This window comes from Alligator mississippiensis, chromosome 1, assembly GCF_030867095.1.
Source record: "Alligator mississippiensis isolate rAllMis1 chromosome 1, rAllMis1, whole genome shotgun sequence".
Lineage (NCBI taxonomy): Eukaryota > Metazoa > Chordata > Crocodylia > Alligatoridae > Alligator > Alligator mississippiensis.
Genome location: NC_081824.1, coordinates 435192594 through 435216257, shown reverse-complemented (window position 1 = coordinate 435216257; position 23664 = coordinate 435192594). Strand labels below are relative to the sequence as shown.

At 39.7% G+C, this 23664-nt stretch overlaps 1 protein-coding gene across 3 annotated transcripts in view; it reads right to left on the bottom strand.

Moving 5' to 3' along the window:
• The window catches only part of ARHGAP20 (Rho GTPase activating protein 20), a 91560-nt gene that overhangs the window by 57348 nt on the left and 10548 nt on the right, over positions 1-23664 (bottom strand). For 2 of the 3 annotated variants that reach the window (XM_006272348.4, XM_059720747.1), the window contains exon 2: positions 22753-22838. In XM_006272348.4, the coding sequence (XP_006272410.1) occupies positions 22753-22838 (86 nt within the window). The remainder of the gene's footprint in view (positions 1-22752; positions 22839-23664) is intronic. The other variant, XM_014600664.3, reaches the window with a different exon arrangement.

Here is a 23664-nt window from a genome sequence, read left to right as displayed (position 1 = left end):
GACCCCTGACCAAAAAAGGTTGAAAACCCTTGTACTAGAGAGAAATTCAAAAGCCTATGTATGTGTATAACTAGGATCTGCATCCTGACCACCCCCTCTTGCTCTTTTCCCCTCCATCATTTGAATTTCAATCAGCACTCTCACATGCCGTACATCCTTTACCTCCAGACATGTGACACCAAGAAATGTGACATTCTTTTCTTCCTGGGGGGAGGGGGGAAGGAGAGGGGAAGGGAAGTAAAAACACAAACACAAAACATTACATTCAAATCGGGTCCATTTACTCAAAAGCACCATTGACCAATGAACATAAGGGGAAAGCTCTCCAGGACTGAGAACAGAATGTCATTTTGGAGAGCAAGTTTGATCCTTATAACTGTATCATTAACACTAGAGAGAAATGAAACTGTATTTGTACTTCCATGTTAAAAAGTCTCTAAGAAAACAGCATTTAACTCTTCTTTTAGGCAGTACCAGCCTTAGGAGAGGGCAAACCAGGTGACTGCCCAGGGCCCCACACTTTAGGGGGTCCCAACATTTTGCAACAAATATTTTAGGGGTGAAGTTTTTGTAAAGAAGTGGCTGTATTTGCATTTTAACACTAGATTCTTTATCTAATTCCCCCCCCCCCAAAAAAAAATATTAAAAAGATCCATGATACACTGTGATGGGTTAACATTTACCTAAGTACATACACCTTGCTTCTTGTTTTGATTCTCTTGCCCAGGGCCCCAACAACCCTAAGGTCACCACTGTTTTAGGCCTCATTTAAATGTGAATAGTGATTTGGGAAGCTAATGGAGGTTTCTTTATTGGATTCATATGAGCCTGATTTCACTTTTCTACCCCCTTCTTTATATTAATCAAAATTTTCACATAGTATCATTAAAGAAAATGCTACAATTATAGATAGCTATAACATGGGAAGCTTGAAACAACTTGTAGTCAGTACTAAAAATGAGCTAAACATTAAGTGAGTGTGAAAGTCGGCATCTTAGTGCTCACCTTATTAATGGATTATGTATCAGAAGGCACAAAAACCACGAATAACTTCTGTTGTTCCTCTGCCCCTCCATAGCCTTGCTTAGGTTGTCTTAATGAAGTGAGAGCCAAGATGTTTATTTCTGTTCTCAGTATAACAGAGATGTAGGTTTTAATTTTTATTAGCACGTGGAAACAGAGCAAGAAACTAGGAGTTTTAGAAGTCTATATGCACTGAGTGAATAACTATGAATAACTATAAAACTATGAGTGTGTTAAATAACTACTTAAGGTGACAATTCAAAATTCATGCGTGTCAACTGAAAGATTTCTAATGATGTCAACAGATTCTGGATCAGGACTAGTAGTACTTTAAATGTAAACCATGAAGCACAGAATAGGATCTATCTGCACATGTAAACCACAAACTGGAAGGAACTTGCTGCATCATCAGGTCAGCCCCTGATATCTCAGACAGCACATTATATAACCTCTTTCAAAAAACTGATCAAAGTCCGTCCAAAAACTAGTGAGGTTTCTCTACTCCTAGTAGTCGTCTTGGAAGGCTGCTCCAGAACCTCATTCCTCCAGTGGCCAGAAACATCTTTTTGCAATTGTGTATGTCAATTTTCCTCAAGAGCTTAGGTAATAGGAATACATTCAACTGACATTTAATAAAATATTTGGTTATTATACATGTAGAGCACTTATAAAAGCTGGGTAAGAATTCCTCCTATTTTAGTAACAGAGGTAAAAACAGAGACACAGTGTAGTGAGGTGGCTTGCCCAAGACAGTGAGGGGGAAGAGGGGCATGAATAGGAGCTAGGGCTCCCAAACCCTAGTCTCCTGCCCCAGCTGCTAGTCTACAGCAGTATGTAATTCTCGATTCATTTTTTCTGTGATAGTGCTGCTATCATAGTAACCATGAAACTTTTCTCATGTTCCAGCTCAGCTAAGTGAGGTACTGCTCCTTCAAGAAGTGTCTTTGTCAGGAAGTAGCAACATGAGGTCTGAGCCAGTGCTGGCAATTCTAGAAGGCCTTTTTCTCCCATGTAATTAATTCAGGTCCACTTCCTTATTCCACCATGCCCACACAGTTTGTCTGTGTTTCTGTATATATACCTAACAAAGGGAGAAGGAAATCTTTAGCCACCTGTGGGCTCTGGGACCCAGTGGCTTGTGTTACATGACTAAAAACATTCAACATTTTTCCATCACTTGAAAAACAATCTCTCCCTTTTTTCCTTAGAACAGCTATCTGCATAAACTTAAGTCTTGGATCTACTCAGCCCAGTCATTAGAATACTGTGCATGTTTTCTACTGAATTTTAACACTTACTTAAAGCTCTTCTAACCAACAACCCCAATGAGCAGTTATTTATTTGTGGATATCGCTAAGGCACAAGATTAAATGACTCGACTAAAGACAATTGTAACTCTACTTGCAAAGTCTTCCAAGTGTTAACTAGGCTCACAGTAGACCAGTGACTCTTTTTAGACTCAAGGCACTCTTCACACTTCTTGGAAAATGCCAGTTCTTAGCTTTCATTCATCTTTTGACTATAGAAAAACACCATATTTTCTCACAGGCAGACAAGGTTCCTTGGGTGAATCTGATATCTTTTATTAGACCAATCCAAATAGTTGGAGAATAGTTATTAAGCAAGCTTTTGGGTTCAAAAACCCTTCATCAGGCTAAAGAAGTTTCAGCAGTTGGTGCGCGCTCTTCCTGGATGGAATGAAAAGTAAAGAAGCCAGGGGCTGGGCTGGGGAGTCAGTTGTCAGGCAGATTATAATGTGTCAAAAATCCAATGTCTATATTTTCTCACATGCATTTTTCCCAAAAACTAGCCGCTGGCAACTGCAGTGAATATAATATGTGAGAGGTAAGGCAAGAGAGGTTTCTGCCAATTACAACACAAAAGCAAAAGTAAAGTGTGCCCATAATTCACAGAAAGCAAAACAATGACCAGCCTTGGCTCCATCTCCGCTGCTACTCAGTTACTACAAGGAAATATTTTTTCTCTTCCATCTTTCAAAAACAGGTTATCATATTCTGGGACATACTGTATGTGAGAAAATATGGTAATGAAGTAGTTCTTCTGTTGCAAAGGAGTCAAAAAGAAACAAAACAGGCCTGAATCCTTTTGACACTATGGATTCCTATGTGAAATCTTTGATGTTATCTTGTAAGTCATGTATAGGTGTTTGCACCCTTAAAAGGATCTCACAGCACCCCAGAATCCAGAAGAATTGAAATGATATCTAAGTATTTTTTTTAAAATTGATTATTTTGGAGATCAGATAAAAATCTCACTCGCTCATTTACTCATAGTTGTACGTGATACTCTCATTTCCAGAACCTTACACTGACAAGACATCCTTTAAGAAGCCTTTAATATAATCTTAAATAGAAGATTTTTAGCAGAATTACAAAGCGGGAATGCACTGCTAACTGAAGCTTGGGAATCAAGTTTATTTCTTCTCAAAACTACATTAATTCAAAACAATTCAAGCCATATCTCCTGACTGGATTACTGGACTCGGGGTTACTATCTTAGAATGTCTGATTAACAACAGGACTCAAACAAACCAAAAGAGCAGAGCCCTAATTTGGATCAGAACGCTGAGACTTGGGAAGCAGGGAGGGGTGGCAAGGAGGAAGAAATCTGTAACAGAAGAAAACACCCGTCCTTACATCTTGGCTATTTATAACATACTCAAAACTAATGATAACATTTCAAGACCTCAACACTTATCCAGTTCCATCATAAATTACAGTTTGGCTAATGTCTTGCACATATATTGTAGCCATCTTAACAATATCATGGTAGCAGATCATTTATAACACGTGTGGTAAAAAAAGAAAAAAAAAAGAAAAGAAAAGAAAAAGAAAGTTGTCACAACCCAAGGGTGTGATTTTTGTTTGTGCGCGCTTCGGCACTGCTAAATTATTTCCTGCCACTTGTAGCTTTCTTTGCAGGGTGCATTTCTTCGTTGCAACATAGAAATGCACGTTGCAAGGAGTTCCCGCCATTTGTATTCAGATTCGTGCCCCACCATTGGTCAGTTCTAAATTATTCCTACGTGGTGGCTAGCGATTGGCTTGCTAACCTTATAAGAGGCTTGAGTGGTTTCCGCCCAAGTTGGAGATCTCCAGAGGAGAACCCTGCAAGGGGGGACTCCGTAAACATCTTGAGGAGAACTCTAGGTGCGCTGCGGAGCCTATCAGACCCAACGCGTGTGCCTTAGAGCTGGCTATAGAGGTCTGATCAACCTCTGGCCTCTCCCCGTCGCCGAGCGCAATCCTTCGACGAACCCCTTTTCCCTGCGCGCAAGTTCCACGGAGCCTAGCAAACTTCGTGTGAGTGAATCCAGAGCTCTACCTGGGTCCGAGTCCTTGAAACTGGGACTTAAGCGAAGCTTTTCCTGGAAATCTTTCCAGCCTACACCGCGACCATCTACGGTGTAAGTAAACAATCTTAAACAACCACTAAGCGTCCGTGCCTAATTCTAGCGTGCCGCCTGTCTTCCCCGACCTGGCGTGTCCGGGTTGCTGGCCACAGCCCGCCGCGTGAAAAAACCCCTGAGGGCCTCGGACTGCTCCCAGCGCGCACAAAAGTAACAAAAACTTTTTTTCTGTACTGGGATCAAATTCACCAGTAGTATGAATGGGTGCAAGATAATGGAACTGTGCCTTTTTACACATGTGAAATTTAGCTCCTAGGTTGTTGATATGTTATTGAAAAGGCCACAGCCTATGAACACTCCCTCATATTGTCGAAAAGAATCACAAACCATGGCAGGGGGACTGTTTTACACACCACAGATGCATCTCCAAGACTTCCCAGAAGGGAAACCTGTCTTTAAAGAAGGGTTGTATAGCAGTCAAAGCCTAGTTTAAGTAGCTCATTGTTTGCTCATCTCAGCCAAAGAAACAGAGAAGAAAATAAAGGAGACAAAAAGGTGGAACAATATTACATAGCTTTGAATACAAACACTAGTTAGCAAGATGTGTCCCCACTCCACACAGTGGCACAAGCCATCAGCCTTGTATGTACCAGACATGATTTTCAAATACAGAGGCCTAAGGATAGGCCATGCACCTGCATGCTGTTCTGTATGGAATTTTCCTATACCCATAAAGAGCCCCACTGATGCAGGGACTGAATGCACACAGTTCCTACTGCCTTCAGATGGGGTTCTACATAGTTAGGGATTTGCCTATGTGCAATAACTTGTTGGACAGGTTGCCTATGTGGAATAACTTGTTAGACTGAAGTCTAATTCCCTCGTTATAGATACCTCAATAAAAAAAATCAGAACACCCAGATTTTCAAAGATGCTGAGCACTTCTTTCACTAATCCATTTTATTGCTGGGCTTGTTTGGTCCTGTTAAATGCAATTTCCTACATACACCTTGTCCTTGATGTAGACATAAAAAAAAACAAACCACATTACTCTTTTCCCCAGGAGGTGAGCTTTTACTTTTGTTGTCTTAGGTCTTATGTAATATAATAATTTTACACAGAGGGTGAGAACAAACATAAAAAATATCAACTTAAAAGGAGGTACATAGGACCAAGAGATGGGTAATTTTACACTGACTATAAATAGAGAGGACTTGGATACACAAGCCTAGAAGTTCTCTAATCACAAGGGCAGCCAACCCATTTTTGAAGGCTTGCTGTCAACCTGATCCTTGCAGTGTTAAGGGAGCTTCTTTCCAAGAATGGAGGAGTATGCACATATTTTCATTTAACTATGGTAAATGTCCTATAACTCAAGTAACTCATTCTGAAACCAGTAACGAATTTCAAAAAGCAGTTAGTTTATTTTGTGTACTGTGGCTTTTCTTGCTTCTAGGGTCACAAACTGAAGGTCCGGTGCAATTAGAGACAGAGAGCTCTGCCCTGTGCCGGGTTCCACTCTTGGCCTTAAGTATCACCTGCATTGATTTGTTGATTTTAATTCAACCACTTTATTCAGAACGTTAGCTGCATACGTATTTAAAGCCTTGGCATTGTATATATCAAATTATTATTCAAAAACAAATGACTAAAATAATTATGGTAGGGCAACACAGATTATACAGATTCCTGAAGTAAGGAGAACACACGTGTCTTGGTTTACTTTCAGTTCAAAGTTTTAACAAACAGCTGTGAGGTGTTTACTCTGAAAATGTAAGAAGCTAAATTCTCACTGGCGTAAATTAGTAGTGTAAAGTTCAATGGAGCTGTGCCAGCCAGTTTACACCAGAAAAGAATTTGGCCTGTGTTATTTAAAACCCTAATGAATATAAAAGCATTAAAGTCCTTTCTTTGTGGGTGCCCTACAGATTCGCAACCCAGCTCCAGCACTGATTAACAAAAACGTCCAAGGGTTTATAAGGAAGGAAAAGTTTAAGGAGGGACATGCTTGCATGTAGAGTCAATAAAGCCTTTTGGCCTTGGGAAGAACTGATCCTCTGTTCGCAACTGCTATTCACGTAAATTTTTATGCAGTGACGTAGCAGCACCACCTTGAGTGGCATTCCCATAACAGTTCCACCAGGAGATGCCATTCCAAGCATTATTTACATAGACAAAGCACTCTTTGTTCCTTCTCCTCCCTCTGTTGCAAGAAAATTGGCTTTTGGAAAAAGTAAAAATAAGGATTAAAAACAAACAAGCAAAAAAGAAAAACAGGACCACATTCTTTCCTCCTCCCAGGGATTTGCACTGCTGATTTAGGGGCTATCTAGGAACTCGCCTGGTGCAGGACAATGCAGGGCAGCAGAGAGCCGCATCACCCATTTTTGTCCATTTTTGCCACACTGGGGTCAAGGGGCAGCAGCATTTTGGTGATCAAAGCTACAGAAAGGGCCCCCTGGGAGCCAGCACTGTTACAACAATTCATAGCAGCCCTAACGGACAGGATTGATGTTTGTTTTAGATTATTACAAACCAATTTCTGTTAAGTGCCCAAAATTAACTCCACTAATTTTATTTGCATTGCATCAGGAATGAAAGTGATCCTTCTTAAAAGATATCATATGTACTACTGGACTGTGATAATATATAAGTTGGGAAGCAACAATAAATCAATAAATATTGCAAGCTTATACATATATATATTCCTACTTGCCAAAAAAATTAACTCATCAAAATAACCTTTTTATACCGCAGACTGAAGCTCCCACAGACAGTTTGAGGGTGCCACAGGATTGTTAGTGCACAAATGTGGAAAGGTCAGCACACCACATGATCTGGGACAAGGATTCCCAACCAGGGTGCCAGAGTACCTTGGGTGCCACCAAATCCTTTGAAGTATGACCAGAGATTTAAGGAGATAAGCAAATAAGCTAAGCAGATAAGCCTGGCTCAGGCTTGCCCCTGCCTGGATGATCCCCTACCCCTACTGCCTAGCCCCTGTATAAGGTGGTAAGCACTGTAATATATAAATTATCTTTTGAAATTGGGTGCTACTCAATTTGAAAAAGTTATGGAGGGATGTCTCAAGTCCAGTAAGGGGTGCCTCGAGTCCAAAAAGATTGAGAACCACTGGTCTAGAGAAACAGTCAGGGCACAGAAAGGTGGCAGGAGTTGAACAATTATGTAACAGGATTCTTTTAATCAAGTGATAGGGGAAATATAAATGTGCTTATAGATTACTATGTGGCAAGTCATTTAGCAGTAATCATCTCACAGGTATCAGGTAACCAAATGGGTATCGAAGTCTCGGGGAGGTAACCAGAGGCTAGATCCAACATGCAAGATACTCAGACTGAACAGAAGTCCTATACCACAGAGGTCATTCCCCTTTGGCTGCTGAATAGTCAGAGGACGTCTCACTGCAGCTATGGAGCTTTAGCGGTCATACCCTGCTCTGAACTCATGCCAATGTCTGCCCCCAGCCAACCCACCTGTAAAACAGCCACCTGGTCATTCAGGCCTGGAAAACCAAAAGGGCTAGGGACAAAAGTTACACAGAAATTGGTTTAAGTGATCAGAAACTGGTTTAAACCTGTAACAGAACAGAAGTTCAGTGCACATAAACCAGTTTCAAAATGGCTGAAACAGGTTTAAGATAAACCTGGTTGAATGCAGTATCAGACTTAATTGATTTGGGTCAAACCAGTTTATGAAACTTCTGTCCCAGACCCCTTCCTGGTTCAAGTTAACTCACAGTCCCCCAGCATCCCAGCATGCTTTCCAACCCTAGCCTAGGCTGTGCTGTCTGCTCCAGCAGAGAAGGGTTGGTAGGGGGGAGAGAGAAACAGAGGCAGGGACTGCACTCCCCCAGGCAAACCCCGTATGGGGTCTTGGGCCAGGGAGGGGGATTAAACTTCCCTTCCCCCAAGTACAGAGCTGCACTGCCCTGCTAAAAACTTACTGCTGGCTGCAACTGTGGATTACAAATCCCAGAGGCACCTGGAAGCAGGAAGAAGTGATAAGCAATCCTGTAGAGTCCTGCTGCTGTGATTCTGCAAATCCCAGAGACCTTGGGGGCAGCAGGAAGAGGAAGCAAACACACAGCCCATTCTGGCTGTGAGCCAGACAGCCCTGCTCTAGCACCCCCCAGCTTCTGGCCTGAGCCATTGCAGGTATGTGGCTGAATTTCCTGAATCAAAAGTAAATGACCATCCAGTTGTTTCTCTGCTTAATCTCTGCTTCTTAGACTAACCTGCAAAGACCAACCTGCAAAGAATCAATAAAGCCTTGAGCTTTTTGACTGTCTGTACGTAGCCAAGGTGATCAGATCTGATACTCATCACATTGCTTCCCTGTATGCTGTTGGCTGCAGAGTGCCTTAACCATGCAAGTCCAGTGGGCTCAAGTGGAACTTTGAGCTCATCTTCAGTTATACACTCGTATTTTTAAAGAAAAAAAAAATCAATCACCTGGTCCAAAATAATAGAAGATATCTGAGCCTACTACAGTACAATTTAAACAACTATTACCTTTCAGGTGGCCTTCTGGCAATTTCCTTCCTTCAAAAAGCTTAATTAAAATGTACCGATTTATAAGGAACCAAAGTAATAAAATATACAAAAAATAGCTTTTAGTGTTATTGTTAAAAGACAAATTCCTGCATCAAGTCATCAAGCCTCTTTTCTTCCCATGACCTACTGCTATCACTGAAGTTTGCTCTATTTAACAAGTACCACAGATTTGGATACATCTGGAAATAGTGGGAAACTGGCAAAATTCAGTGTAGTTCCACTAAAGATTCAAGCAGAGCATGTGGTCATGTCTCTTGAGTGAGCACAAACAGCAAATGTGCATTTCACCATGCTGGAAGTGTGGTTGGGTCTCTGAAAAGGCTGTGTCCTCCTGAAGATTTGGCTGGCTCCTTGTTACACATTCCCCCAACATTAATAGGAATAAATCTGGCTCTGGTTTACTCCAACTTTAAAACATATTTTGATAATAGTCCCCGAAACCTAGGAATTATCCTACTGCATTGACGAGATTAACTGATATTCCAGCCTTTGCTAGTTATTTCATGCGTAATAACCCAGATTCTTTTTGAACTGCCAGCAGCCAAATTAGTTTCAGCTGCATCCACCTGTTTACTCTCTTATAACTGCCTATGTATTCCAAGTGTCCTCATGTTGAGCTCCTAGGCCTAAAGATTTGATGAGTTATACCTGATGCAGCTCTAGTGGGTTGAAAAAAAGAGAGATAACTGTACATGGGACTTGATTCTCCAAACCATTGGAAAACAATTGATGCCCAAGAAAAAGTGGGTGTCAACAAGATGCAAGACATGGAGGAGCTGCTAGGGAGCATAGGTACTTTTTATTTATGATTATTTTACATTTTCTTGGACCTTTTGGTTTGTCAGAGAGGCTGATTCAACTCCTATGCCTATGTCATACTCCTTGGTGAAGATGCTTTATTGCCACCCACCAAGAAAGCTGTTCTTCTCTTGGACAGCACAGATCACAAAACCGAGGAGGAAACATGTGAGAGCCAAAGAAACTGTTCTCTGTCAAAAGGACTCAGCAGTAAAGCAAGTTTCCAGAGAAGGTTAGACAAACGTGAAAGATTTTGCAGTGAGATCAGACAGCTCTTTGACAAAGCCTTCCTACCAGGGCCTAATTAACAGGAAAGCAGACGAAGGGAAAGGAAAAGATTAAACACACCCAGGGATGAATAGTCAATGCACAGTCTCCTCTATTAATGAGAGAAGAAAAGAAGACATTTTTGAAACCTATATGAAAACCCAAGACAAAAAGTACAATAAAAGCTTTAACTTTTTAGGTTCCTTGCCTCTGGAGTCAAATCCCAGATCCTGTGTTAGAAAAGATGGCTCTCCATACACGACATGGAGTTCAAAAACTGCCAGCAAATTGAGCAGGGAGGTGCCTAAGTCAGTATACAGTTACCTAGAGCTAGGTAAAAGGGCATGCTGAACTGTATGCTGTATTCCACTGGGTAAAATGAAAAAACAGTCCTGTGAGCAGAGACAAGACCCCTGGGAGGGAACATTTCTGCTGAGTGCCCTAAGTACTAGCTTATAATCATGCTCACTCTTGTGTATGTCCTCTTACCCTCCTCACAAAGATTGGCTCCCCACAATACTGGCTGTTCAGTCGCTCAGCCTCAACAGGAATGGTGGAAGAGTTCCAACCCAGGGTGGATAAAAATCAACAATTTTTTTTATTTAAAAAAAAAAATCAGATTTTTATTTCATTTGGATTTTTTTATTTAATCGTATTTTTTATTTTTTAAGATGCTTTGTAAAAATAAAAATAAACCTAAGATATGTTAAAGCTCAAAGATTTCATCATGGAATAGGGATTATACTAATTATATACTGTTTGAGACAATATTGCTGGATAAAGTGTATAAGAAAGAAATTGAAGAATGTGCAAAAAGTCTAAAGGGGAAAATTGTTAACCTGAGGCTTGATGGGTGGAGCAATGTTCACAATAATCCAGTAATATGTGCTTGTCTGACAACAGGAGAAGGGACTGTCCACCTTACAGAAACAACCGACACATCAGAAAATGCACACACAGCAGAATACTTACAAGAAATAGCAGTAAAAGGTATAACAAACTGTGAAAAAAAATTAAAATGTCTAGTACGCAGCTTTGTCATAGACAATGCTGCAAATGTATCAAAGATGAAAAGAAATCTAGAAGAAATTCCCGAGCTAATAACATATGGCTGCAGCGCTCATTTGATGCACCTCTTAACCAAAGATTTCCTTGCTCCAGAAATAATGGTTAATGTTGAAACTGCAAAATACTTCCATAACAACCACTTTGCAACAGCTGCTCTGAAGAAAGCACAAGACTTGCAATGGAATTCAGTAGTGGACTGTTCTGAGCAATATACTGAGAACCTGCCTAATCTGATGACAATTTGTGAACAAAATTGTGACAAAATAGATGGAACTGCCATAGCCAAAGTTCTCAACATTGGGCTAAAGAGAAATGTAGAACATGTGCTGACTAACCTGAAACCTACTTTCATAGCCTTGAACAAAGTGCAGGGAAGGCATTGTTTTATTGCTGATGCTGTTGAAATTTGGAAGGAACTGAGTGAGACCTTGAAAGAAGAAATACACAATGACAGAGTTAAATTACGGGTTTCCCTCACTCTATGCAGGTTCTGTATGTGCAAATTCACTCTTTTGCGATGACCCTTTTTATACCAAAAATTTGTTATAAGCAAGGTAAATTCACTCTTATGCGATCGGTGGTAGAAGCCCGCAGTCAACTGCTTTGTGTGGTGCATTGCGGGAGTGACGTGCACCAAAATATAGTCTCCTTTGTGGAGCTGTGCTCCTCATTCGTTGTTTGCAACACGTGTTTCTGTAGTTGCCATCCCCATTATGGCTTCTGAGCATCGCGCTGGCTTATCTCCTACCCCTCTCCCTGGTCCATCACAACCCTCTCTTCACACCCACTAAACATTTACCACCACCCTGTATTTGTGTGTAGTGTCTGCTGTTGGCAAGTACCAAAATTGTCTTTTAAAGGGGTAGAAATGGATTTAGGAGTCAGTAGAGTCAAGGTCTTGAAATGTATCCCTATTAAAGTGGGTTCCCTTTATGCAAATTTGAGTTATGCGCTGTTTTCCAGGAACACGTGTACAGCATAAAGTGAGGGAGACCTGTACAGCCATTAAGAAAGCGAGTTTCTGGATCAGGAATGGATTTAAATAGGAGCTCAATAGTATGCTGCTCAGCCTTTACAAGACTGAAGTGGTTCTGAGCATGTAGAAAGGTCCAACTCAAAGTGCCAAGAGAACTTCAAAATTAAACAGAAAGTTCCCAAGATACCTCCAGGATTAAGTAGAGGATGAGCAGGGGTTTTCAAAAATCACTATTTTGGACCTAATGTCCTAATTTCTTGGCATATACCTCATATTGGAGTTAGCCTCTACCTGGGAAGTACTCACACTTGTAAGAGGCAGACATAAAATCAGTCCAAGATAAAGGTAGATTGTCATTATTGTTAGATAGCTGGAACTCTTTAGAAACAGCAGTACTACACATACCCTCAGGATGTGATCCAGGAAGGTAAGGCAATGCCAGATCAATCAAGAATTCACATGTTTAATCTTGGCCCTAGTCAGAGCTGAGGATGCCAATGCCTGTACATCATTGTAGCTTTCCTCTTGTTTACCCAAAATAGGTCAAAAGGAATTGTGACTATGTAAATCCCACAATTTCCTCAGGTACACCCCTATCCAACTTGTTCTGTGTATAACAGTCCTTTACCCAAGATGCCACTGGCAAGAATGAGAGCTCTACAGAAATGGGATTTTGCCAAAATGACAGGTCCTATCCCCAGAGAACGTCAAGCTAAAAACAGATGAAGTATACAGTACAATCATAAATTGTGAACCTACCTTTTGGAAGATGTAACCATTCACCCCTTGTGACAAGCTTGGGACAATTCCAAGGAAAAAAAGAATGGGATTATAGGGCCAATGTTTAACTATTACTCATTTATTTTGAAGGTAATCCCTGTATCTGAATCCTTAAGAAATTTGCCTCTAAGTCTCCCTTATTTTTGCTTCTCCTCCTTTTCTTTTAATAAAAAGCAGCCTATCACTAAGACCAGAAGAATCAGCTTATTTCAGTCTCCAGATGTACAAACACAAGTGTAAGCCAGTTTGTATGCAGCAAATGAAGAACTGATGTGTTTTGCAAAAAATAAACAAAAACCCACAGCAGGAAGACAGAAACTCCAGCCTATGAGGTAAAAGGCCATCTGAGGCCCAAGAGAGTTGACTTTGCTGCTTGTTAACAGTTAATAAAATGTTATCCCAAACTGTTACTACATAAAAAAATAATGTCCAGTTATTCAAGGTTCAAGTGCACAGCTTAAGGAAAACACTCCATTCCTGCTATTAACCTCACTGATGCACAAGTTAAAAGTGCTCCAAAAAACACAATTTGTGCAATAGTACCATACGTTATTTTAAATCGCATACCATTGTATTCAGGGGTAGAACATATTCATACACTATGGTCTTATTTCTATATATATTTTTCTTCATTATGTATAGAAAAAGAAGAACCTATGTAATGGAACCAAGATATCATGGTGCATTGTTGGAGCCAGTCACAGGGACAGATGACAGATACATCATGGGAGATGCAGAACAGGAGTAGGACATAAAGAACTGAACACCATTCCTACTGGACTCCACTGAAGCTCATGCAAACACAGAAATTAATGTTGAACTGATCTGAAACATTTCCTCAAGTGAAACTTCCACTGAAGTGAGATATTTGATAAAACTACATTTCTAGCAATAACATTCCTTTTTATAATTTTCAACCTGCCCTACTATCAATATTATTTTAAAGCACTATATATAATACCATGCTTGCATGATTCTCATGTAGAGGGTAAAGTGATAATTTTATGCTTGTTTAGAGGTGGAACCATATTTTATAGCCACCTATACATTGTCATTCAGAGGTTTAAACAATACAGTGCCTCAATTTGTGGCAGATAAGGTACCTATTCAGTAAAGCAACTGCTTAACAGTAAGCATTCAAACTGTCCTCTTAAATTCTACAGAACTACTCACGTACCAAGGGTTATACACATGCACGAGTATTTTACTAACCCAGTGCCTATGGAGGACCAGCTATAATGACAGAACGGGTGTATGTCCTCTTCTTTTGAGGCAATGGAAGGGCTCCCTTGGTTTCAACAGGAGTTGAATCCAAGGATCAAATCCCTTTATCCAAGCATTCAAAAATTATGAGGGGAGAAAAATATTTTAAAATCAAGTTTTAAATAGTAAGGAATGGGGGTTGTTTGCCTTGTTTAGGATTCAAGCTTTTTCCCCACAAAGCAAGGACAGAAACTTTATTTTAAATGAAAGCTGAAATACTCTCATTTCACTAGGTGAAGGATAAAAGCTCCAAATATCAGAGTTGTTATAAAACGGTAAGTGCTGGCAGCAGTTTGTTTCTCAAGAAAGTTTGTTTTCCAGTTTTTACCTTCCCATTCTCACTGTTTTGTAAAACCTCTCTCCCTTCCCATTGTGTTCAACACACAGCATGTCATTAGACACAACAGTAAAAATGCCACATCAAGGAAATATGGCCCTCTTGTCTCTTGAATTCCACGTATTCAATTTTTGCAGTCCCTTGCAGCTGCAGAAAAAACGTTCATTTGAGTGGGTTCACTCCTCCTCCGTTGGCTTATTGAGAAGGTAAATTCAGAAGATTAAGATTCTCATCATAACTTTTGACCAGGCTGTTTCAGCAGCCAGAAGCACATGGGGGTGGTTCAGAAGTGTTGCTACAGTGGTGTAGTTGTCAGGTGCTCATTTATGTTGTAACAAATTTACAACCGCAACAGTTGCCATAGCAGGTTAGATCACTGCAATTCGATCAGATGGGATCTCTCCAGGCCTCTCCCAGCTTGGAATAGGAGAGTACATTTTATCTTACACCACCAGTTTTTCACACACACTGCAAGTCAGGTAGGAGACTGATTTTAACCTGCCACAACTGTTTCCAAACCCCTTACTGATATAGGTTCCAAGCACAAGAGAAATGTCTGTCAGCCTGAATCAGGAAAAAGAAAAGACTACCTTTCTACACTCTGCTCAATATCCATCCCTATTTTCCCTTGCTTAAAAAAGGCCTTGAAATCTTCCTTCCTCCCCCAACCCTCCCCACACATAAAAGTATTCCCCAAGATTACTCCCACCTCCATTTTTGTCCCTTACTCCTTCAACATTACGTTTGAGTTGTTGATCTAAAAAGCAGGATAGTTGGCAATACTTTTGCAGTAGAGGGCAAATGGATTTAAATTACAGAACAGCAGATTTGGATCAAATCTCAAGAAAAAACCTCCCAACTGTTAAGAATAGGAGAACCATGGTACAGCCCAGGGGACTTGTGGAATCTCCTTCACTGGAGGCTTTGAAGAGGCTAGCCAGGCATCTGATTGAGATGATTTAGGAAAAGCAAATCCTGCATCTGTGTAGGGGGTTAGACTAGATTACCCTTGATGTCACTTCTCAACCTCTGATACTATTTTATCATTCTCAAGGTCCTCCCACCAACCCCCAGCACTTGGCTGGGGCTGTGTTAGAAGCACAATTAACATCTCATTATTTCTAAAATATACTCCAACACAAACACTCACTACCTAAACTCTCACTGCAATTGGAATTGTTATTACAATGGGATATAATCTTTGTTCCTATTCACATTATCTCAATATTCAGGAGCTGGACCCTATTTACTAGGCAACACCTAAACCCTTAACAGAAGATGCCCTTAAAAGCTTACAGTCTTTTTCCTATCCTGAATAATAGCAATACTGCTATCCTACTAACTGCCATATTCCACCCCAAAGATGCCTAAGTTTCAATAGCTAGTAATGTAACACTAGCATGAAATTATTGAATATATTTATTAATTTAAAAATAATTGAAAAAATACTGTGGGATGATGCTCTGGGGAATAAAAGGCACAATGGGCCTAAACCTCCATCAGTGCAGTCAAAGGGAACAGAATTAAGCCCTGTATAATGTAGCGTAGCGTGGGATGTAAAATGTCAGGGATAAACAGGCTGTACATACTATTTAATTAAACAGAATTATTTGCTACCATGGAAACTGGCAAAGATTCTGATAAATAAATTAAAATATGGCATATGGTTACATATCAAAATAGATGCTTAATAAGCTAGGTCTTCACAAAGAACCTCACTCCCCTTCTCCCCAGAACCTGGTAAGATATCAAATACTCAATTTCCCAGTGAAAAAGGAAGGCCTTCTAACCATTTACATTTATTAAATCTCCATTTTTGTCTTCATCTAGTTTCAAAGCTTGGATCATATATATTCCGATTAAAACCTTAGGAACACAATGTCCAAAATTTAGGGAAACACGTTATGTTTCTTGGGAGCCAAGTGGAAAGTGTTACTTGATAACACATGATCTTTCTTATCTACCAGTAGTGAGCATTTCGCAGAGGACTAGCATGTTGGAATCACTTCTTGCAATTTAGGAAAAGATATTAATTGATTCCAGGGGTGGCCAACCTGTGGCAAATGTGCCATTAGTGATACGGGCAGCCTGTGAGTGTGGCAGGTGGTAGATCAAGGAGGAGACAAACATCACAGAGGCAGATTGGGCAGGAAGCAAAGCAGCAGATTAGGTAGAAGAAGGGGATTAGAGTGGCACTTGGGGAGGGTGCTACCAAAAAGGCTGGCCCCCACTAATCTATCTATTCTATTTAGGAAATTACTCTATTTTAGGGTAGGAAAAAATCATAAGACAGTCCGTAAATCCACCTTTTTCCTCAACATCTGCAAATATAAATCTAAAATCTAAATAATAACAAAGGATTTTTAAAGCACATTTCATTTGGAGGTTCATAAAGTGTTCTTACGAGCCCTCGGAACCTGTTGTTTTAAAGATTGTTACAAATGCTAAGCTATCTATATGTCCTTACGCTAGGCTATCAAGGTACGCTTAATGCCACAGCACCATAAAAACAGCTTTTATTTCTAACACTCTAATAACTTTAATTTGTAGAGAAGTGTTTTTATAATTTGTCTTGTAGATTCAACAGTAAAACAGTTTCCAAAACCTGAATTGAGTCTGGTGCTGCAGAGTACAAGAGCTATGACTTCTCCTATCATGAGAAATAGTCAACTTCATTTATATAACAATTAAAGTGAGAGGGTTTTTTTCAAGCCACTTCCTCCATCACTATTATTAGGAGTTTTATCACAGGGTAGAAAAGACCTCTTTCTAAAATCCCACTTGTAATGAACTGATGAAATGTACATAGATCAAGGAAATTGATGATGACATCAAAACAGAACTGGATTCTGGTCCTATGTGTTTGAAGTAGGTCAGGAGTCTACCTGCACAGAGATCCTTGAAGAGCCACAAATACATAGTGAGAGAGAGGTAAATTGCCTGATGGCTAAAAGATGTCAGCACAAGTTGACTAGAGAGTCTCCAGTATTACATCCTTTTTTTTCAAGATTTCAAGGCCAGAAGAAATCATAACTATCATCTTAGTCAGAGCTGATACATACAAACTATAGGATTTTACCCAGCAATTTCCGTTTTAAACTGATAACTGCTGCTTCAGCTGGAGCCTGTTATTCAGAAAATCATGCAATCTTTGCTGAATCATAAGGATCTCAGTAATACAAGGTGATGACAAGTATAATCTGGATTCAGAGCCAAATACAGCTAACCTGAATTTGGTCTACTACTATTCATGGAGTTAACTAAGATCTATTTTTCCCCCCGCACACTTGAACATTAGTGGGAGGAAACACCAACAGCACAATAAGCTACCACCTAAAAAAGCATTCAGGTTCTTTCATATGTCAAATTTCTGGCACTTCCTTGCCACAAGAAATAGTCCACTGAATGCTAAAACAGCTCTCTCCAGATATCTGAAGAGTGCTAATAACCTCTGATTTGCCCCCAAATCCCCTAGTTTGTCCTAATGGCAGTCATTGCATTGTATGAGTTACCTTGTATTCAATCTGAGGACACCTATAGAAACACAAGTCAGCTTCTGTTTGTATAAGTATTTCCTGCGCCTTTAAAACTTTGCACTTGCTCTTTAACAGGGATCCTGGTTTTCTCCGATTAAAAAAAATCCCCAATTTTTGGATTAAAAAAGTAACTCCAAATCCACATTTTTCTGTGATTAATATAATACATGTGGATTTGGGGTTAATTCTTTAATCCAAAAAATTGGGGATTTTTTTAATCGGAGAAAACCAGGATCCCTGCTTATTTATTTCAACAAATAATGAGGTGAACCAGCTGTTGAGGTGAGAGGATTCATACAGATCCTTCAAAGATGTCTGCAGGCTTTGGATAGAAACTTTGTTATCACCACGTCATTAGTCATCCATTAACGAGTCAGGGTACTGGAGTATCAGCATTAGGGGCCAATTAGAAAAGGAGAATAATGGATTTTTTAGACTGGTTTTGTCTACACCAAAAGGAACACAATGCTAATACAGTTTTGAGGTAAAACATTTGGAGATGGCAGAAAAGACGAGGCCATCTTGTTGCTTTTTGGTCCTGCTTAAGTGAGCACACTAGAGGAATTAAACATTTACACAGCAAGCAGAGCAAAAGTTCAAAGTGTGTGTAACTTTACTGACGAAGTGCAATGTGTTTTGAATGAGGGAAAGTTATGTAGATATGATAGAAATTATAACTGTTTTGAAAAAGAATATGAACTACATGATTCAAAGTGCCACCTTAATCTAAAGCCAGAAGAAGCTGTTAAATACTCTAATCTATAAATTCCTATATCCCATAAACAAAACTTCACTGGGCGCTTCTGTAATAAGCCCCAAAACTTTAGTCTCAGACAACCAAGACATAGGAGACTAAAATGCTACATGCCATAGGAAAAAAACAAAAGCAAATGAAGTGTCACCAATGTAAATGGCCATTGAAATAGCAGGGAACTGATGAAGATGTGACCACTTGATCCCAGCAGGCAGCCCCACTCCATTCTGTGGAAGGCAAAAATACCCATCAAGGGTCTTGGCCTTCCTGATTTTGGGGTGAAGGGTAGGTACACATCATATGTACAAATCCTTTATGACTCTAAATCTGGTGACCAGCATGACCCTTATGATATGAGCAAGACACACAAGCCAGCCATCTAAAAAAGGACTCTGTACCATGCTGAAGTACTACTCCACTACACTGGCGTCCCATCTCTAGCTGTGGCTAATCTCTAGTGATTTGCAGCAATAAAAAAAGAAAGAAAGAAAGAAAGAATACATCTGGTCAATTTTGCAACAGATAAAAAGGATCTGGATAGGATAAAACCCTAAAGCACAAGATTTTATTTATTATAGTTATTTTCTTCATGCAGAACTGCAGATGTTAGAGGGAAGCTGAGGACAATGAGGCCAATCCTATGCCTTCCTACAGTTAGAAAAGGAAGGAAATGAACAAAAGAAGACAAAAGATTAACGTATCTCGTTAGCAGAAAGGACTACCAAACCACCCAGTCTGACTGCCTTGCACACACAGGCCCTAATATTTCTCTAAGAACTTGACCGAAAGAATCTCTGTTTAAAATATATTTGATTTCATCCTAACAGCCCGAAGTGACAGTGATTCCACAACTTATCTTGGAAAGATGTTCCAATGTTAAATTAACCCTCACAGCTAGGAGCCTGCATTCAACTGATATTTATGCAACTTCAGTGTTTAGCTATTGCATCCAGATATGTTTTTGTCAGCAAAGTTGTGACTATCATTATTGAACACCTTTTCCATCTATCTAAGCATTGATCAAGTCACTTCTTAACCAGCTCTTGTTAAGATAAGTTGAATTCCTTGAATATCACGTCTCTAGTTTTGTCATCTCCAGCCCCTGGAATATTTTTATATCCTTCCTTTTACCTCTCTACAATATCTCTACCACCTTCTTCATGCCTGATCAGCAGAACTAGACAAAATATTTAATGTAATATCAACTTTAGTGTACCAGTCATAAGACCCATCCCATCAACTAGATCATATTTTTTCTTGTACACAGTTAAAAATGGTGTTCCTTATGTGCCCGGTGTTGCTTAGATTCATCATATGTACAACTCACTGCAGCTGTATTGCTTATTTATGTTTGTACGAAAATAACCCCTATATCAACCTCCTCATTCACAGACCTCCCAAATACCCTAACTAATTTGCCATTGGGTTGATATCCCTACTACTAAAATGAGCGTCATCAGAACTACTAAGATGAGTGTCATCAGAACTATACAATGTATAGTTGTATTCTAAAGGTACACCAATGCTTCACAAAACCACAGCCATGTCCTTTATACCACTTAACCAAATATTCACCTCCAATATCTTCTGTATTCTCTCATCTTAAGACACAGGAAGAATTTCCAGGAAGATTATCTGAATATTTCTCAGCTCCCTCTGCAGACCTCTAAAACCTTCCAGAATCTGTGGAACCAGGCCTGGTGTAGCAACAACTTGGTACACTACCTACAGACTCTTTTCTATGGACCTCAGAATCCTACACATCTTTTGTCATTACTCCTCCATGGCAGCAAATTGTCTTCCTTACTGCTGTCAACATCAAATTCTGTCATGGAGTCCAAAACAAAAGTATTCTGTCCTCTTTGGCCGCCTGTAGATACTTTTTTGGGGCTTGTCTGAGTTTGGGCTTGGATTCAGCTGCAAAATGTTTCTCCATGCTTGGTTCTTTCAGGCTGTCTCTTTTGGATGCTTTATCAAGTACCTTAATAGCTGTAAGATGCTTCCAGCTGCAAAGATACTTTCAAGTTCTTTTATTTCTGCCACTGACAAGTTCTTAGTCCTCTATTTCCTTGTCCCAGAAGTGGGATTTTCTTTTTGATCAGACCCCTATATCCAGAATGCTTTGACAGCAGTCAGCTCTCTCAAGACCACAAGTCCTTTTCATTCCCAGGACTGCCAGTGTACGTGCTGTGCAGTCATGTCTCCTCTCATGAGGCAGGAATCTCAAGATGACATCTAGTTAGTCAAAATAATTGATGGTTGTTTCCATCGTTGCTGCTGTACCTGTAAGTCTTCAAATTCCTATGAATTTTCTCCAGTGAAAATTCCATTGCTCACTGCACAAATGTTCATATTTAATCACTAGCCGTGTTCCTTTATAGAAGAACACTAATGCAACTTTTGTCACTGAATCCAAAAGAACCACATCCTGAAATTGATTGAAATTTCATTGAGAGATGACTCTCAATGGTTATTTTGTCTATAAGATGCATGCGGTACTAGAAAAGACTAATTTATTCAAGGATAGAGTGGCAGACCATTTAACTATTATGTAGCAGTTTATATACTGAAAGAACTATACAGATATTAAGTCAGCTCATTGTCTTCTTACACCTTTCATAGGTATTGTTTGATGACAGCATCAGACTGGGCTATTGCAGATACAACTACTTCCAGGCTCTAATACACTGAAGGGATACGCATATAGAGAGAGTGACATTACTAAGCTGGACATCTATAAGCTGCAGAAAATTGCAAGACTGTTTTACTGGAATCTGTCCCTATATGCCAAGTCAATACTGCTCCCCATGTATGTGAAGATGTGCTTCTCTCAGCTTTCAGAAATTCGGTTCTACAGGAAAAGGTGAAGGTGATTTCCAGAGGTTAAATCACAAATTTTAAAGATAGCTGCAAACAGCATGGAAAAAAAGGAGCAAGAATAAACCACCATCAGCTCACAGCTTGGAATATTCATTAAGAAGCTATTAATTAACCATTAAACTTATTTGAGAGACCTGGAAATAAAGTAGACAAGTTAATTCTCACTCAACAACACAGAGGAAGCATCAGAGCTGGAATAAGAATGTGTGTCTCTGGTACCTAACCATATACTCTGGCCACTAGACTTCTTTTGATTGAAAAAGACCTGCAGTGGCTACCAAAAGTTATAATTTATTTTCCCTTTGCTTCTTTTTACATCTCTGAAGTTCTCTCAGAATTATTTCACCGATTTCTCAGGTGCAGTTTAATTCCACAGGGCACTAAATAAGGATTGAGATATTAGTTAGATAAAATGCAGCAAACCTTCCAATGCCCGCATACCAATTACTTCACATTCTCCCAAAACTGTGGGGAAAGACTATGCTTTCCACAGCCACATTTTGATTTTCCTCATCACATTCATAAAAGACTTGGCTTCATCGGAAGCAGCACGCACCATTCTACAAGACAGTTTAGTTTTCTACAAACTTAAAGTTAGTAGTTTAAAGTCTAATAACTGTTGTGAACAACATACTAATATAGTTCAAGGCACATACAAAAATTTATCTGTAGAAACTTAGTCCATACTTCTCATATAAATTATTCTACAACTGGAGCTGAATGATGCCTGACACTGCATAACTGGAGGGAGGGAAGAGGGAAGCCATTTACACTCCTCTGCTCACTCCATCTCTACAGCAGGGAGCCATAATTTGGTTTCTGGTACAAAAAGGAATGAGATTGATTAATGATGCCTGGATGCATCAGGGGAGTAGCTCTGCTTGGTCCTCCACATATCATCAGACAGCATGAGAATGGTTGTACTGGAATGGTGCAGCCAGAGTCACGACTGGATGCATTAGGCATTATGCCTATGTAACAGCCAAGGGCACCTTCTCTTCCTACTCAGTGCGACTGCCTGAAGGCATAATTTAACTCAATATGTATAACCATTCATAAAAAAAGAAAATCAAGATTTGGGCTGAGCAACTGCAAAAGGGACAGCCAGGAAAATGCATCGACTCACCTGGTGATAGTTCTGGACTTGTTAAGTGCTTTGCTTAGGACCAGTGATGGTGCAGACTGACGTCTTTGGGCCAAGCTCTTCATCTTCTGATTGGAAAAAGAAACAAAGTGAATCATAGGCGTCTTCAAACAATAACCAGGTATACAGAGAAATTTATTCAACACTTTCAACAGCCAGAATCCAACTTCACACTGATATGAAGAGGGGGACATCTCCAAAAGAGGCACTTGGCAGGGGAAGAAGCAACTGTGTAATTGCTTAGGTTAGGGTGAGTAGGACAAATGTAAGAGATACAATTTAAAAGAATCAATTTCCCCTTTTTATGGGATGGTTAGCCTCAACACTGCACTGCCCAAGTTACCCACAACCCTACAAATGCAGATACATTATCAATAGCTTTTTTAATTTTAATGATCTATAGCAGAGGTTCCCAAACTCTGACAGATTGCACACTGCCAATTTAAAATGATACAACCTTAAGTACCACCAGCAAAAATTTCAGTTCAATCTTAAGCACCACCAGCAAATTACTGTCATATAAAGTCATTATAATAAATCTGTTAACATGTACCACTGACAGGTTGTCTGCATACCACTGGTGGTACACGTACCACAGATTGGGAACTGCTGATCCATAGTACATCAAATGTATCAAATGCCAAGCTAGTGGTACTGGATATACTTCTGGCCTGACATTCATATTCTTCAGACTACACTTTTGCTATAAAAACTAACTTTCTAGTCCAGATTTTAAACTGAAACAGTATTTTCTACCTACATATTAAGACAATTTTAGAAGTAGGAACAGCTGCCTTCCCCATTAAATCAAACAGCAGTGTTAAATCTAAGGCTCAACCCAGTCTAAACACCAGCATTAAGTATTTCACTGCTAATCATTATCAAACAGAATGA